This window comes from Heteronotia binoei, chromosome 3, assembly GCF_032191835.1.
Source record: "Heteronotia binoei isolate CCM8104 ecotype False Entrance Well chromosome 3, APGP_CSIRO_Hbin_v1, whole genome shotgun sequence".
Taxonomy (NCBI): Eukaryota; Metazoa; Chordata; class Lepidosauria; order Squamata; family Gekkonidae; genus Heteronotia; species Heteronotia binoei.
In genome coordinates, this window is record NC_083225.1 from 166876750 (window position 1) to 166891655 (window position 14906).

Genomic DNA, 14906 nt, shown 5'->3' on the forward strand with positions numbered 1-14906 from the left:
AAACCTCTATCATGTCACCCCGCAGGCAACGTTTCTCCAAGCTAAAGAGCTCCAAGCGTTTCAACCTTTCTTCACAGGGAAAGTGTTCCAACCCTTTAATCATTCTAGTTGCCTTTTCTGCACTTTCTCCAATGCTATAATATCCTTTTTTAGGTGCGGTGACCAGAACTACACACAGTACTCCAAATGAGACCACACCATCGATTTATACAGGGGCATTTTGATACTGGCTGATTTGTTATCAGTTCCCTTCCTAATAATTCCCAGCATGGCGTTGGCCTCAACAGATCCCTTTGGAGTGCCTCACAATCCTCTCTGGTTCTCATCACCCTGAACAATTTAGTGTCATCTGCAAACTTGGCCACTTCACTGCTCATTCCCAACTCCAAATCATTTATGAACAAGTTAAAGAGCATGGGACCCAGTACTGAGCCCTGCGGCACCCCACTGCTTACCGTCCTCCACTGCGAAGACTACCCATTTATACTCACTCTCTGTTTCCTATTAATCAGCCAGTAAACAAGGATTTGCCTGTGTTAGCAGAAGAAGGATACTGGCAGAGTCTGAAACCTAAGCAAATTGTTCTGACTAATGAGCTTTTAAATAGTCAAAGAACGTATACAGTTGTGTTTGTCCACAAGGGAAAAATCCAAACATTTCATTAGGACTAACCAAAATATCATGAAGTGGTGTGCAAGTGAAGGAGAGCCCCTGAATAATTAATTAATACCCCCAACAACAATAATAATTGCTGCATTGAATAAGAGCATGCTTTGCCCCCAAACTAAGGTGCCTGTTGTAATACTGCCGTTAGAAATTGACCACCGTCCAGCGGCTGTGAGCTCCAGCTGGAAGATTAGATAAGAGAGCAGCCTCCTACAGGCAACTTGCTGTAAAAAGATAGATTGAAGGAATTATTTCATGGAAATTTACTGGGGAGAGCACCCTGAGGCGGGATCTTTAAAATCAGATAAGCTTGCGCCAGCCTACTCGCTTGCTTGCTAGAAAAACTGGATGCACTCAGGGAAATGCATCTCAGTCATTTTGGGGGACCATGCCTGACTGAAACCTACTTTTGGTACCAAAAAGTAAACCTCGCTTCATACCAGTAAGTCTGTGCGGATCTCGTTATTTCTCTGCTTCACAAGCTTTTCAGTTCCACAGAACTCTACAGCAACTTGAATGTTTACAACTCCAAACCCAACAAGAGTGGGAAAAAAGCTCCTGCCCCCTAAAATAATCTCTTTCTCATCACATTTCTCTCCTGCTCTTTTTTAATTTTTGTTAATGCTGAACATCCAGTTTGATGAAGTATTCTGGGTACCTAAAAACCTGCTTACTGTTTTCTGATATTCTGGTTCTCCTAAGGAACAAACGTGTTGCACAACTGCTGTTTTAGCAATTTTAAAATGTTTTATAAAACCTTTTTAGCATTTCCAAGTTCTGACTCTCATTTTGAAACGTATTTTTAAAATATTATGACTATGATTAAGCTGCCAAGCAGATCTCTGCCAATTCTGCTCATAGGCGGCACGATGGTGAAGACGGGAGAACATTTCACAAGATCTAAATCTTTGAAACCACCCTAACAGATTTGAAAACAAGAAGTTCAGCAATATGCTCACAGGCCTTTCCAGCAGCTGGAATCTTAATGATCCTAGAAACCTCAATTAATTTGAATGATCATCCCCTAAAATAATTAACCAGCACAGCAACCATGTTTTTCTGATTGCTGATTGTGATTATTGTTTTTCAGAGTTGCCAATGAGGGCAAAGAGAGCATGCTGTTAATAAGTCACGTACGAATGCAAGCTGCAAATGGCAGCAGGGAGGAAGAAGCGCTCAAAGTGAAATGTTCTATGGGGGGGGAGGCATTGATGGACAAAAATGGCTGAGAGAAAGAAAACCAGAAACTGGGCTGGCATCAGCATACTGGTGGAACAGCTGCTGAAGTCCAGGGTTTCCAGCAGGGCCCGCTGCCACAGAGCTCCCAACCACTCTGCTGCCCTGCAGAGCAGTAGCTGTGTTATTGTCAGGCCTCTGATTCATCAGGAGCTCACAGGAGCACAGCTCCTGAACCTTTCTGAGGGTTCCCCCTCCTCTTCCCACCTTGCCCATTGAATAGTAGAGGCAGCTACATAACAATCCCTGGATGAGCTCCACCACCTATTTTTCTACAAAACGACCCCTGGTTATTGTAGCCTCATGTTACACATGGACTGTGCACAGGGCATTTTTCCTACCTAACTACCCTTTTCAAAGGACATCTCCTAGCATTCACTTCTGTCTGCTCTTACAGGAAACGTTCTGCCTAAAAAGAAAGTTATAATTTCTCCCTCTGTTCAATTCCTGTATCAGTAATACTCAAATGTGGTAACAACACTCCTGGAGGGGGGGCGCAAAGGGATGGTTTCGTGGTTAAGAGTGGTGGACTCTAATCTGGAGAGTCGGATTTGATTCCCCACTTCTCCACATGCAGCCAGCTGGGTGACCTTGGGTCAGTCTCAGTCCTCTCAAGCCCCACAGGGAGTCTGTTGCCGGGAGAGGAAGCAAAGGCGATGATAAGCCACTCTGAGAGTCCTTTGTGTTAGCCAAATTGCCCTCAAAAGAGGTTTGGGGAATTAGTTTGGTGGGCACAGATGACCAACTTAAGCAGGATCAAGATGAAATTGATAGAGGTAACATGAGGATAACACAGACAAGGAAATGCAACCTGGTCCAGATGTGCTTAGGGTCCAGTTACAACTAGAAGATGTAGACATGCACTGCCATGTGCCATGTCTGAGGGCCCCTTACTTAGAGTAATGGGGGGGGGGTGAGAAACAATCTGATTCCATGTGCTCAGCTTGAAGAGAGAGAGAGATGAAGCTTTCTCTCATGTTTTATAATCTTTGGAGGGGATGAGGTCCTCCCAGAAAAGGGGCTAGCTTGAGGGCAGTGATGAGTCTTTTCTGGGAACCTGACTGGGTGCTCACCTCAAGCCAATGAGCAGAGCTGGCTCTGGTCACCTGAATGGGTTTCCAGGTAACCATAGATAGTGTTTATACAGTAATTACTAGAAGAATGGATCAGGAGACAGTTGATGGGCTTAAACTGGTTTGGTTTGACACCCAGGAAGGTAATCAGTGTAGCAGACAAAGACCTTGAGCACCTTGGTAGGCATTAGCATAGAAGTAAATAGAATATGCAGAGTAGAAGTACTGGACCTGAGGGATAGAATGTTGAGCAGCAGTTGAGAATTAAGTCAGGAATACTACCTACTGGCAGACCCCATTATCCTTATGCATTCCATTTGGGCGGGGGAGAGGGTCATGTTAAGAGGGTGCCTTAGGTGATAACCAGAACAAGCTCTCTACTGGGTCTATTTTGAATGGAGCATTTTCTTGGTCGGTTTCTGATCAGAATCCATTTTGTTTCCAGGAATAGGAGCCCCACTCCCTCTCTAGCTATTAGGGTGCTCCTGTATAAACAGGCAGTGCCTCTTGGCCACATTTGGGTTGTGAAAGGTGGGGTACAAAAACCAACTCTTCTTTTTCTTCTTCTATTTCCATCTGCACACACCACCCAGCACCATTAGGGAGAGAACATACAAATGGGTGGGGGAAGAAAAGGCAAACAGGCAGGTAGGGATGTGGGTGAGCTGAAAGGAAGGCATGAGAAAGAGTCCTGGTAGGGGTCAGAGGAAGAGAGGGACCCCTAGGCCCTTTCTGCCCAGGGCCCTCATAATGCAGAACTGGCTTGAACCAGTATGGTATATTGATTAGTGTCAGACTCTAACCTAATCTAATTGGTTGGATACTAGTTCAAGTGCCTACTCTGTCATGAAGCTCAGTGTGTCACACTGGTCCAGGAATTCTTTCTCAGCCTGAGGGTTTTGAGGATAAAAGGAAGGAGGGGACAATGAGGTATGCTGCCCTGCTCTCCTTGGAGGAAGGGAGAGATAAGAATGTAATAAAACGTATCTTGAATAGCATCTAAATATTCAAGACCTGGAATTATCCACCATTCATGAAGAAAATTTCCTCAAATCTAATTTTGCCCAATAGCCACAGTACGGCTCAAGAAATGGAGGCATTAAAAGTTTTTAAAAGGAACATACACACACACACACAAAGAAATGAAGGCAGAAAGGCTTCTATGGCTTCTGTTCCATCAGCACCAAAACAATCTTGCTCCTTGAAGAACAGTAAGACAGTTGGGTAATAGTTCTTTCTGACTTCCCTCAGGTCTAGCTACAGTTAGAGAGCTGTAAGGAAACCCATACTACCTTAACACTAAGGAGACATGGGAACAAAGATTTTTGTGTCTCACACATTTCCATGGGCCTCTACTAGTTGTCTCATATCTAGAGCTGCTAACATCAGCTGGGGGGATTCCTGGAGCCATCTTTATATTTTTCATAAATATATTTACATTTTAAAAATTCTTTATGCATACAGCCTTTTAACCTGTCCTTTAGTATTGGGAAATAAATGTTTTTGATTATAGTTAATGTTTATCTAGATCCCCCTGAGGAAACATTGAGCAGAATGTGTTGGGGTACCTAGAGTGAATAAAATTTATTCCCACAGCACCACTGTTTTATTTCTTCTTCATTCCTTGGCCTCATTGGTGTGGCCCTTCTTGTAAACTAGAATCATGCCATTGTGGGTTGTTTGACATAAAGGAAGATCTTTCATTCTGGTATGTGCCCCTTCTCCTCTCTTGATTCCAAATTAGGTGGCCTTGCTGGCTGGAACACCTGCCTGGGATTTTGACACTCTACTTGGACTCAGTCTGGCCAGGTAATATCTCGTCTCAGAAAACCAATGCTTGTAAAAAGTGCTCAGATTAGCTATTTAGCTTTTATTATTTTAACACTGCTGTTCACTGTTCTTGTATTGTATATCTCTACACATTATTTTAATAAATCCTATTCATTATATTTGGTCTTTTGGTCTTGGGACTTCAGTCTGAATCTAGTACTTTAATCCTATTGGTTACAGTGATTAAAGTAATTGGGATTTTTTGGAACTCAACTTGCAAGCGTCCTACCTTGCAGGACTAACTTCTTGATTTTAGATCCAGGAGGGCTAGAGACTCAGTCCTTTGGTCCCTGGCTGGTGGGTTTGCTAAGGAGACTGGTGGTAGCACATTACCCCTGTGGCTGTGAGCATTCACATTCCAGCACTTTGTAGTTTTATCTTGACCAACCTGATACCCTTAAATGAAAGTACAATTTTTGACATATCATCTATGGCTGCTTTTACAGAAATCAGGAAAAGTCTTCTCTATTAAACCACTGAGTCAGGAATGATTTTCTACTCTGGTACAGGAGGTGGCGGTGGCTACAAGCTTAGATAGCTTCTAGAGGGGGTTGGATAAGCATATGGAGCAGAGGCCCATCAGTGGCTATTTTCTGTCTGGGGCAGTGATGCTCTGTATTCTTGGTGCTTGCGGGGGGGAATCTAGCTCCACTGGTGGACCTTCTGATGGCACTTGGGTTTTTTGGCCACTTTGTGACACAGAGTGTTGGCCTGGATGGGCCACTGACCGGATCCAAGACGGCTTCTCTTATGATTGGTGGGATCAGCGTAAAAAGAAAATTCTATGAGAATGGTTATTACAAGATCTGCTTGAAAGTTTCAATATCAGCCACCTGAGTCCTAACCAAATTGTCTCTTTCTTTTCACTTCTTTTAACACTCTAAACCAGACTGCCAAGCACCATGGAAAATACTGTTTTTCCTGTTATTATTATTACATTAAATTTATATCCCGCCCCCTCCGCAAGTGGACTCAGAGCGGCTCACAACATTCATTTTCACAAGTTAAAAACCAATAAAACATAACTACAATTTTAAATTTTTAAAAAACCATTTCATGGTGCTGTATTGCTACGATGTACAATATAGGCGGGTTCTTCTTTTCAGACGATGATCACCAAGTACTCTATATGATGTTCAGAAGTCTCCCTATTTATAAGGGAAACGAAGTCGAGGACCTCTGAAGTAATGTACAGCCTGGTTTTCTTTCTACTGTTTACATTCAACTATCACTGTCATTGCAGCTGGCTGTAATTGTTCATCCTATTAGGGAAGGTAATCAATAGGACACAGTAAACTGGAAATAAAGCAGAAGGAAACTCATAACCACTAGATCCTTTCCCCCTGCGCAAATTACTTCAATTTTCTCCAGATTTCTTCTCCTATAATGAAGATATGTACACTTTTCTCAGGAAGTTTGAATACCGCTCACATTATAAGCATGACACAGAGTCTAAGTCTCAGCTGTCTCCTAGTCATGCAAGCTCACAGAGCTGCAGTGGTTCTGGATCAGTTTCTGTATTTGAATACCCAGTGTATGTCAGATGTACACTCACAACTCACCACTGTGATTTACATGAATTCCAGTGTCTACTTGCAAGTTAAGATTAGGTAGACATACAAACAAACATGAATCCTCTGGAAATGACATTTCTGTGTATTCTTTGTTTTGATGATACATGCACTGATGGGTTTAAACTATTACAACAGAGGAAATGGTCAGACATCAAGCAACCATTGATGGGAGCTCTGTGATACAGGACATTTTATTCTGTTCATTTCAATACAGGCACCTCAAACATACTGTCATGGGCTACAAATAATGAATAATTGAGCTGAAAGTTTCCCAAGGCAGTTTGCACCGTCCTAAAATAACGAGATCTGAAAATTTCCCCCCAGAACAGAATAAGAACCATGAATACGGATCTGCATGGATAAATTGCAAATGCTAAGTGGCAGTTAATAAATTAGGAAATAGTTTTTCGAACTGGCTAACTAACAAGAATCTTTGAAAGCTTCTAACGAACAAATTACATTACTACATTGATTGCAATATGAAAAAGGAGGGCTGATATTCACCATATTTGCATATTAAGTGACTGATATGGGAATTGAACTGAAGGGGAAAATTGTAACCTACATCTTAGGCACAACATTGCCTGTACGAGCAGGCTGAAGTGAAGGCTAGGAGATGTACTTTGAGAGAGTAAGTAGGTAGGAAAAACTCCCTGTGCACAGTGCATGCATGGCATGAGACTACAGTTACACAGCCACTGTTGTGCCAGTTGTGGTACATGGTGGGACTTAATCTGTGTCTCAAGTCACCTGACATCACACTCTTGCTAAACCTCAGTCTTCCATGCAATCTGCCTGTCTGCCTTAGAGATCAATAAACTTCAACACTCATGTACCAGCCTGGTCTCCTGATGAGACTCAACATTTCAAAATTGGGTTTTGATGTCACAGCACAATACAGTTGTGCATGTATGCTTACAACCCATGGCTTTCCCACCTTCAAAATACATTAAGTGGTAACCAGAAAGGATAGTTCTTTAAAGGGGGAAATCTTGATTACTACATATATTAGTAAACTCTTTATAGCTTGTGCGCATGTATGTGCATTAATGTGTATTTTGCAGTCTGGTATCCAAATGTCATCTCCTTGCTCTTTCCATATACTTCTGACCATCCTTCACATGCAGCCCCCAAACAATTTCCATCATTTCCTTCCCTTTCAAGAGATAAGAGAGGGATTTTTCAGTGTGGTCTGCATAGACTTTGCGCCCTCTTTTGCTATTGCGGAATTTTTCAGTGGCATGGTATTCTTTGAAGGCTGCACTTAAAGACTTTGTTCTGGATATCACAATTAGAGAAGCTATGATCTTTTATGAAGTTGATGCAGATTAAGCGCCAATTTTATATACACTGGAGCATAAAAATAGATTCTAATATCTCTATTATGCCTCTTTGTTGGCTTGAACTTAATATAACTTTTCACCTCTGGATTTCAAACTGTGCTGCAATAATCTCTTTCTGTTTTATTATCCTACCAACTCTAATAATGCTATTAAGATTTGTCTCCTTCTGCGTGCAGTTATCTTTTTGTGACACACAAGGTCTTGGGAAGAAATTAAAGATAAGCGGGACTGGATCCTAGGCCTAACTACAGATGCATCCACAAGTCACAAAGTATAGAGAAGCCACCCCCCACCCCCACTGCCAGCTATTGATTCAGAGTAGCCATTCAAACTATCTTGCAAAGGCTTGATGCTTTATGTCCACATATGCTTCCATTCAGATAAGAAATCTGGACACAAGAAGGCACTCTATATTCCCATGGGACTGTAAAGAAAGAGAAAAGAAACTGGAAGCACTTTGATATACTGGGAACTGAACTATGAAATGGGAAACCCTCTGCAGTTTAAAACCTGAGACTGGCACGGGGTTGGTGAAAATATAACAAATATGTGTTTTTCAAGGCTGGATACTACAAGTGAGCCCCATATCACAGATAATCTAGTACATATACTTCCTACTGAGAAGTGCTTTGCTGAATCAGAACAAAGACCCATCGAGACCAGTACTTTGTCTCCAACAGCTGGCCAGCCAGATATCCAGCTTGCAAGCGTGACTGACAGCCACAGAAGCTTAGCCTCCTCCTTTTCAAAACGCTGTATAAAATGTATGCACAGGCTCACTCTTCCAGAGTGCAAAGCCAAACCTACCCATCTATAACCTAATACTTCTCTTGCCCACATGCACATACTTCTTCATGCACGATGTATGCACAATTGGAGTTTGTTTTATCAATGTTAAAAGGGGGGAATAACAAAAAAGATTAACAGTGCAATCCTAAGCAGTGACAGCTTGTCTTCAAAGGACTTAGACTGTACTTATTTACTTCATTTATATCCATCTTTTCCCTCGCCAATGGGGACCCAACATCATTCTCTCCTTCTCCACTCTATTCTCACAACAAACCTGTGCGGTAGGAGAAGCTTTGTGACAGTCCCATGGCCATACAGCAAACTTCCATGGCAGAGCTTTGGAAAGAAAAACCCCACACACCTCAGTTTACATGATGGAGAGAATGCCTGCTTGCCTTGTGAATGAGTCCTAACAATCACTGAGATAACGGATTTGAAGGGCTACAAAAACCATAAAGCATTACACATTTCATCTGATCCAATGCTGGGGCTAAGATCACTCAATAAACTCCTTGGGCTTATTGAACTTTACGCAAAAGCAAAACAAGTTCCGTGTTTCCTGAACTTTGCTAACAAAAATAATTTCAGAAAGAGTGGGAAGGAAAATATTGCTGGGGAGACTAGTTTTCCCCATGGCTGTCAGAGCCATTTTATAAAAGATTATTTTCTTACATAGAGATTGACAGTGGTGACCCTAAATAATGACATCAAGTACCATTCAAGTATGACAACTATTGAGAACCCCAGGTTGATCTTTTAAAACGACGACAACCACCAAGAATGGTAGTTCTCAGGGTTGCGGAAGAAAGGGAAGGAGACAATGAACTGTAAAAATGTTATGACTAGAGAGGCCTTGTCAAGGAGTGTCTAAAAGAGGTAGGCTGACTCTTCTTCACTGGTCCTTCCTTATGGACCCCAGTTCCTGCCTCTCCACCATCTTTGCCAACTGCCAGTACCCTCCAATCTTCCATGTCTCCATTCTGTCTCACCTACGCCATGGTTACAAATTAACTGCTAAAGGCTGCTAAAGGGCCAAACTAGACATTAAGGTGTCCACCAGTCTGCCATGTGGTCACTGCCATTGCCATTTTAGAGTGAACTCAGAGGCATTTTAAGAATTCATGAGGGCCAGTGCCAAGGGTTCTTGTCCTTCCCCCATACTTTTCCTACTGTTGAAACACTTGTACCTTACAACTGTTTTGAGGGGAAGCAAGAGTTTCTAGTCCTGAGCTATTCAAGATTGGGGTCTTGCAGCATTTTTTGAAGGGGCCAAGTTCTGCTCTAAAATAGCAGTGGCATCTATAGATTGGGTCCATGGATGCTGCAATGTCTACCTTGGCCCTAATTCTGAAGGGGACAAAAGCCTGCGTTACTGAATAGCTCAAACAACCGAGTAATAGTTTCATAATTTGCTCTGCTCAAGCTGAATTTGCAGAAACTGAATTGTCTTGGATTCCGACACAGGAAACAAACCAAGGGGTTTTTTCTAGACAGCAGTCATTTCTTTTGTAATAGCACATGTTCAGTTTACAGTTTCTTTCCACTGTATTAAATCTGAAAGCCCACATGGGGCTTCTTGATCCTGACCCTGGGTGAACTGTAGAAGTCTTCAGGCATTGCTGCTGCAACTAAGATTTCTAACGCAATGGGGGAGCTTCCAAATTAATTCCTCAAGTGCTTGTCAGTTTGGGATGGCTATATTTATATACCATCTTGGGCTCCCTTGAACTCTCAGTGGAATTTGAGTTCCAGCTGTCAGACTTTTTTTTTTCACTGAGAGCCCATTGTCGATTTCTCTCCCCAAAGAAAGACAGCTATTCACAGCTTTGCAGCAATGGGGGTTATCTAAAATAATATGTGCTTTACTGCAACATGAACCAATGGAACAGTTTTCATTAAGTTAAAGGATGTTCGACAAAGAAATTTACGTTAGAGAAGTTTCTGGCTAATTTTCTGACATCAAACCACGATGCGGCCTCTTCCCTCAATCTCTCCCCACCCCTGCCAAACGTGAGTGTTTATGGTGAGAGGCATAACAAGAGGATGTGGTGCAGACAGAACAAGTCAATACAAGTGCAGCATCCAATTTGCTGTACAGCAAGAGTTGACTTTCAGAAATAGATGCGCATCCAGGTGGACATTTCATGAAGCAAAGATTTCTCCTTGCATTAAGGCTTCTCAAATAAATGGTTTTATAAAACAAATTCAACTGCAGCTCTACCTGGGAAAACAAAAGAATTTAAATTCTGTAACTGAATTCTATCAATAGCCTGACCTAAGAGAACTCCTCTGGGCTGACTGTTCCAAAATCACAGTGGGCGTTTTCGCACTCACCTTCAAGTGGCGCGACCACCCTCTTCACACTGGAGGATCTGCAGGGATTTCGCATAAGAAGCGCCGGAGCAGCCAAAGAAGCCGGAAAGTTCCGTCGCGAAACCCGCTCAAACGTAAACCGCCAAGAAGCAGGAAAACGTTTGAGCGGCTTTTGCGACGGAAGTCGCCGGCTCTTTTGGCTGCTCCGGCACTTCTTATGCGAAAACGCCCAGTGTCACCACTGTGAACATCCTGCCCTGAACTCCACAAGTTCTCATCTTGCAAAGAAGAAATCCTGAACAAGGTCTCTTCAGCAGATCCCAACCAATGATGGTTGTCAAGCTCATGACAAACACCTTGAAGTTGGTTAAGTAGTAAGGAGCCCTGTTTAGCCCAATCTAGGTGAATCTCGTCAGATTTTGGAAGCTAAGCAGGGTCTGCCCTGGTTAGTACTCAGATGGGAGACTACCAAGGAAGTCCAGGATTGCTATGCAGAGGAAGGCAATGGCAAATCACTGCTGTTTGCCTGTTGCCTTGAAAACCCTTTGGGGTTGCCTAAGTCAGCTTTGATATAACGGCAAAAAAGTAGCAAGTACTTAATTGAAGACAAGCTAAAACAGGTTTAATATGATGAACATATGAAGCTGCCTTATACCGAATCAGACCCTTGGTCCATCAAAGTCAGTATTGTCTTCACAGACTGGCAGCGGCTCTCCAGGGTCTCAAGCTGAGGTTTTTCACACCTATTTGCCTGGACCCTTTTTTGGAGATGCCAGGGACTGAACCGGGGACCTTCTGCTTCCCAAGCAGATGCTCTACCACTGAGCTACCATCCCTCCCTGTGCTTGTCTTGTTTTAGTATGTGGGCACCTGTATTCTGCACTAGCAAAAATTACCAGCCTCTGGAAGGTCAGGTTTTAGGTAAATTCTAGAAAACCTGGCCTTCTGTGCTTTCCTGATGAGCAGATTAGAACTTCTTGCTTACTATACACAGTAGTCCCGTCTCCTCCCATGCTGTCCAGCCCCCCAGTTAAGATCTGTCTCTCAAATCCTGCTCTCTATGTTCCCATCTTCAGAGGTGAAGTGGGTGGGGGGAACTAGAGACAGAGGATTTTCAACATCTCATCTTTGAAATGCTCTCCCCTTTGCCTGGCATCTACCATACTACACTGGCTTTTAAGTGCCAGGCCAAAACATTTCTTTTTATTCAGCCTATTCACTAAAAGAGTTCATGTTTTAACTTTTTAATGGTCCACTTTTGATTGATTTAAGGATATTCCATAAGGTGCTGAATGTTTGGGGGTTTTTTGCACCCAGTTTGTTTTTAATTATTAGTTTTTATAGTGGTTATTTATGATACTTTTATAGCATTGGTTTTTCTTGTAAGCCACCTCAAAGGTGGAATATGAACTTCACAACAAGAGAACCAACCGTGGCTCTAGTTCCAGGCTTAGTTCTGGTTGTTATTCCCACCGTGTTTCTACTCAAAGTCTCCGCCTCATGACTGTGAAGACTCCAAGACAGAGAATATACATGCTAGGTCTGCTTTGCAACAGTGCTCAACAGAAGTGATGCATCGTGCTGTAATATGTTCTTCCTGAAAGCTATCTTTCAATGCAGAGTAACTGTTACTACTTAGCATGACCAGTCTTTTTTCTTCCTGAACTAAGAGTAATTACTTCTCCATTTCTGAACTACAATGAGAATTATTCTCCAAGTCCTGTTCTCCAAGCTCCAATGACAGCGCAGAGAGGAAAATAACATCAGCGGCTTGTTCAAAGGAATCCAATCTTTGCTAAGTGCCAAGCACAAATCATGGTTATTTAGGCGTAACATAATAAGATATGTGTGGGGGGAAATGCACATGCCTGCGTTTCCATCCGTGGGGAAGGGGGGATAGAATCACTTCAGTCAATGTCCTCTACACGGGCTGATCTTTTTGCTGCACTAAAACACTATGGCAAAATTTTAGCTCCATATGCAGTTCACATTTGCATCTTCATTCTTGCTTCTGGGAATTATCTATGCTGTGACCGTTTCAAATTTCAGTAAGAAGAATGTTCTCCCTGAATTCTAGACCAGTAAAGTTTCATTGTAATACCTTAGTCACTGCAGTGTAAACACTCATGAAGCTGCTGTATACTGAATCAGACCATTGGTCTGTCAAGTTCCATATTGTCTGCTGTCCAGGGTCTCAAGCAGAAGTTCTTTTGATCAATTTAGCTGGAGACACTGGGAGCTGAACCTGGAACCTTCTGCATGCAAAACAGATGCTCTACTACCAAGCCAGGGCATTTTCCCATGCACCCACCATCCAAAGATGTGGGTCAAGTTCACATTTGGGTGGGGAGAGGAGAGGGCTTATATTGTGCAAGGATAAGTTATCAAGGAGAAAGAGACACAAAGAAATTGTAGTAAAGAACAAGATAACATAACAATGATTCTACTGGATCGCTCCTAAGGCTACCTATTCCATCCATAACAGCGACAAGCCAAATACCCAGAGAAGTATACAAGCAGGCATTAGGAAAGCCAGTGTGGTGTATTGTTTTGGACTGCAAAGATCCAAATTTAAATCTCTACAACCTGCACAACGTTTTCTGGGTGACTTTTGTCCAGTCACTTACTATCAGCCTAACTACTAGAACTGTTATGAAAAAACCCAGAGGAATGCAAACCCAGAGGAACAATAAGATGTGATTATCCAGCTTCAAACCAAGCATTCAAATCCCAGTTACAAGGTTTAGTGTTCATTGTGGCCACAATAAGTGCTGACATAACACTAAACCCATGGCTAAGACTTCGCTGAAAAGGGAGGGAGGAATTCAAAGCAAAGAGGAAAGAGGAGGAAGTGTGAAATGTTGTGGCCTGATCTAACCAATTAGGACACTGGAAGCATTGGACCTACACTGGCCCATTACATTTTGAGTTTTTCCATGTCACTGCCACACAACACAGAGCCAATATTTTGCTTTTTAAACTATGATTTCAGTATCTGTTCTGGCTTATTTATAGTGCAGTCCTAAGCAGAACTACATCCTTCTGAATCCTCTGAAGTCACTAGAAAGCTGCAATTCTGCTTTGGATGGCACTGTTAGGCTTTACTCCAAGAACTGTCTCTCTTTGCTTTATTCTATATAATCAGGAAATGAAGAACAGTAGAGGCAATGGTAAGAACAGTAGTAATACACTGAAAGAAAAAGCCATCACAAGTGGTTTTGTAAGTTTCATTTTTTTCCCAAACAAAAAGCATAATTTCAGGGGACAAGCTAAATCAGTCTTACCTTTGTATTTCTCTTCCTGGCTTCCCTTCTTGCTGCCTTTTCTTTTAACCTTCTTTCCTGTAAGTGAAAAATCAAACCAATTAAGGCCAAATTTTAAAAAATAAGGGTATTTTTAAACAAAGAGTATCTGCTTACCACTTACCATTTGCATTCAAGTGTAAGATAATACATGCATGACTGAAGAAAGCCCTAATTTTGCCTTCATTTTAACAAGGTTTATCTTTTCCACTGAGATTCTGTAACTGCATCTATTTGGCCTGCCAAGGCAATTCTCTTTCTAGCCCTCTGCTCTTGTCAGAGGCCAGTACACCATTTCTCCTCCATTGCACCAAAGGACCCATTAAGCAAATAGCAAGTTATCTTTTTATTTTATTCATTTATTTGAATGTCTATCTGGCCCTTTTCCCAGAAGTAGGATGTAATATAGAATCGCTTTAAGTCTCTTTCATGCTCCCCTAACCTGGATAGCCCAGGCTAGCCTGACCTCATCAGATCTCAGAAGCTAAGTAGAGTCAGCCTGGGCTAGTATTTTGAAGAGCAGCCTCCAAGGAATTCCATGAATGTGACACAGAGGCAGAAAATGGCAAACCACCTCTGAAACATATGGCAAACCACCTCTGAAACAAGTCTCGCTGCCCACCTAGGGGTGCACGATACTAAAAAAAAAAAAAAGCTATAAATTTTAACTGCCAGACAATCTTAGGATCTCCTGGCCATATGAAAATTAATTCTTTAATGTCAACAAGTGTATCATGCTGAAGTCATTATACCATTACGCTTTAAAATGCCAGCTTGGCG

The 14906-nt window shown here is 42.2% G+C and overlaps 1 protein-coding gene across 1 annotated transcript in view; it reads right to left on the bottom strand.

Moving 5' to 3' along the window:
• The window catches only part of DDX10 (DEAD-box helicase 10), a 232441-nt gene that overhangs the window by 50300 nt on the left and 167235 nt on the right, over nt 1-14906 (bottom strand). The window contains exon 16 of the mRNA XM_060234843.1: nt 14109-14165. Within this exon, the coding sequence (XP_060090826.1) occupies nt 14109-14165 (57 nt within the window). The remainder of the gene's footprint in view (nt 1-14108; nt 14166-14906) is intronic.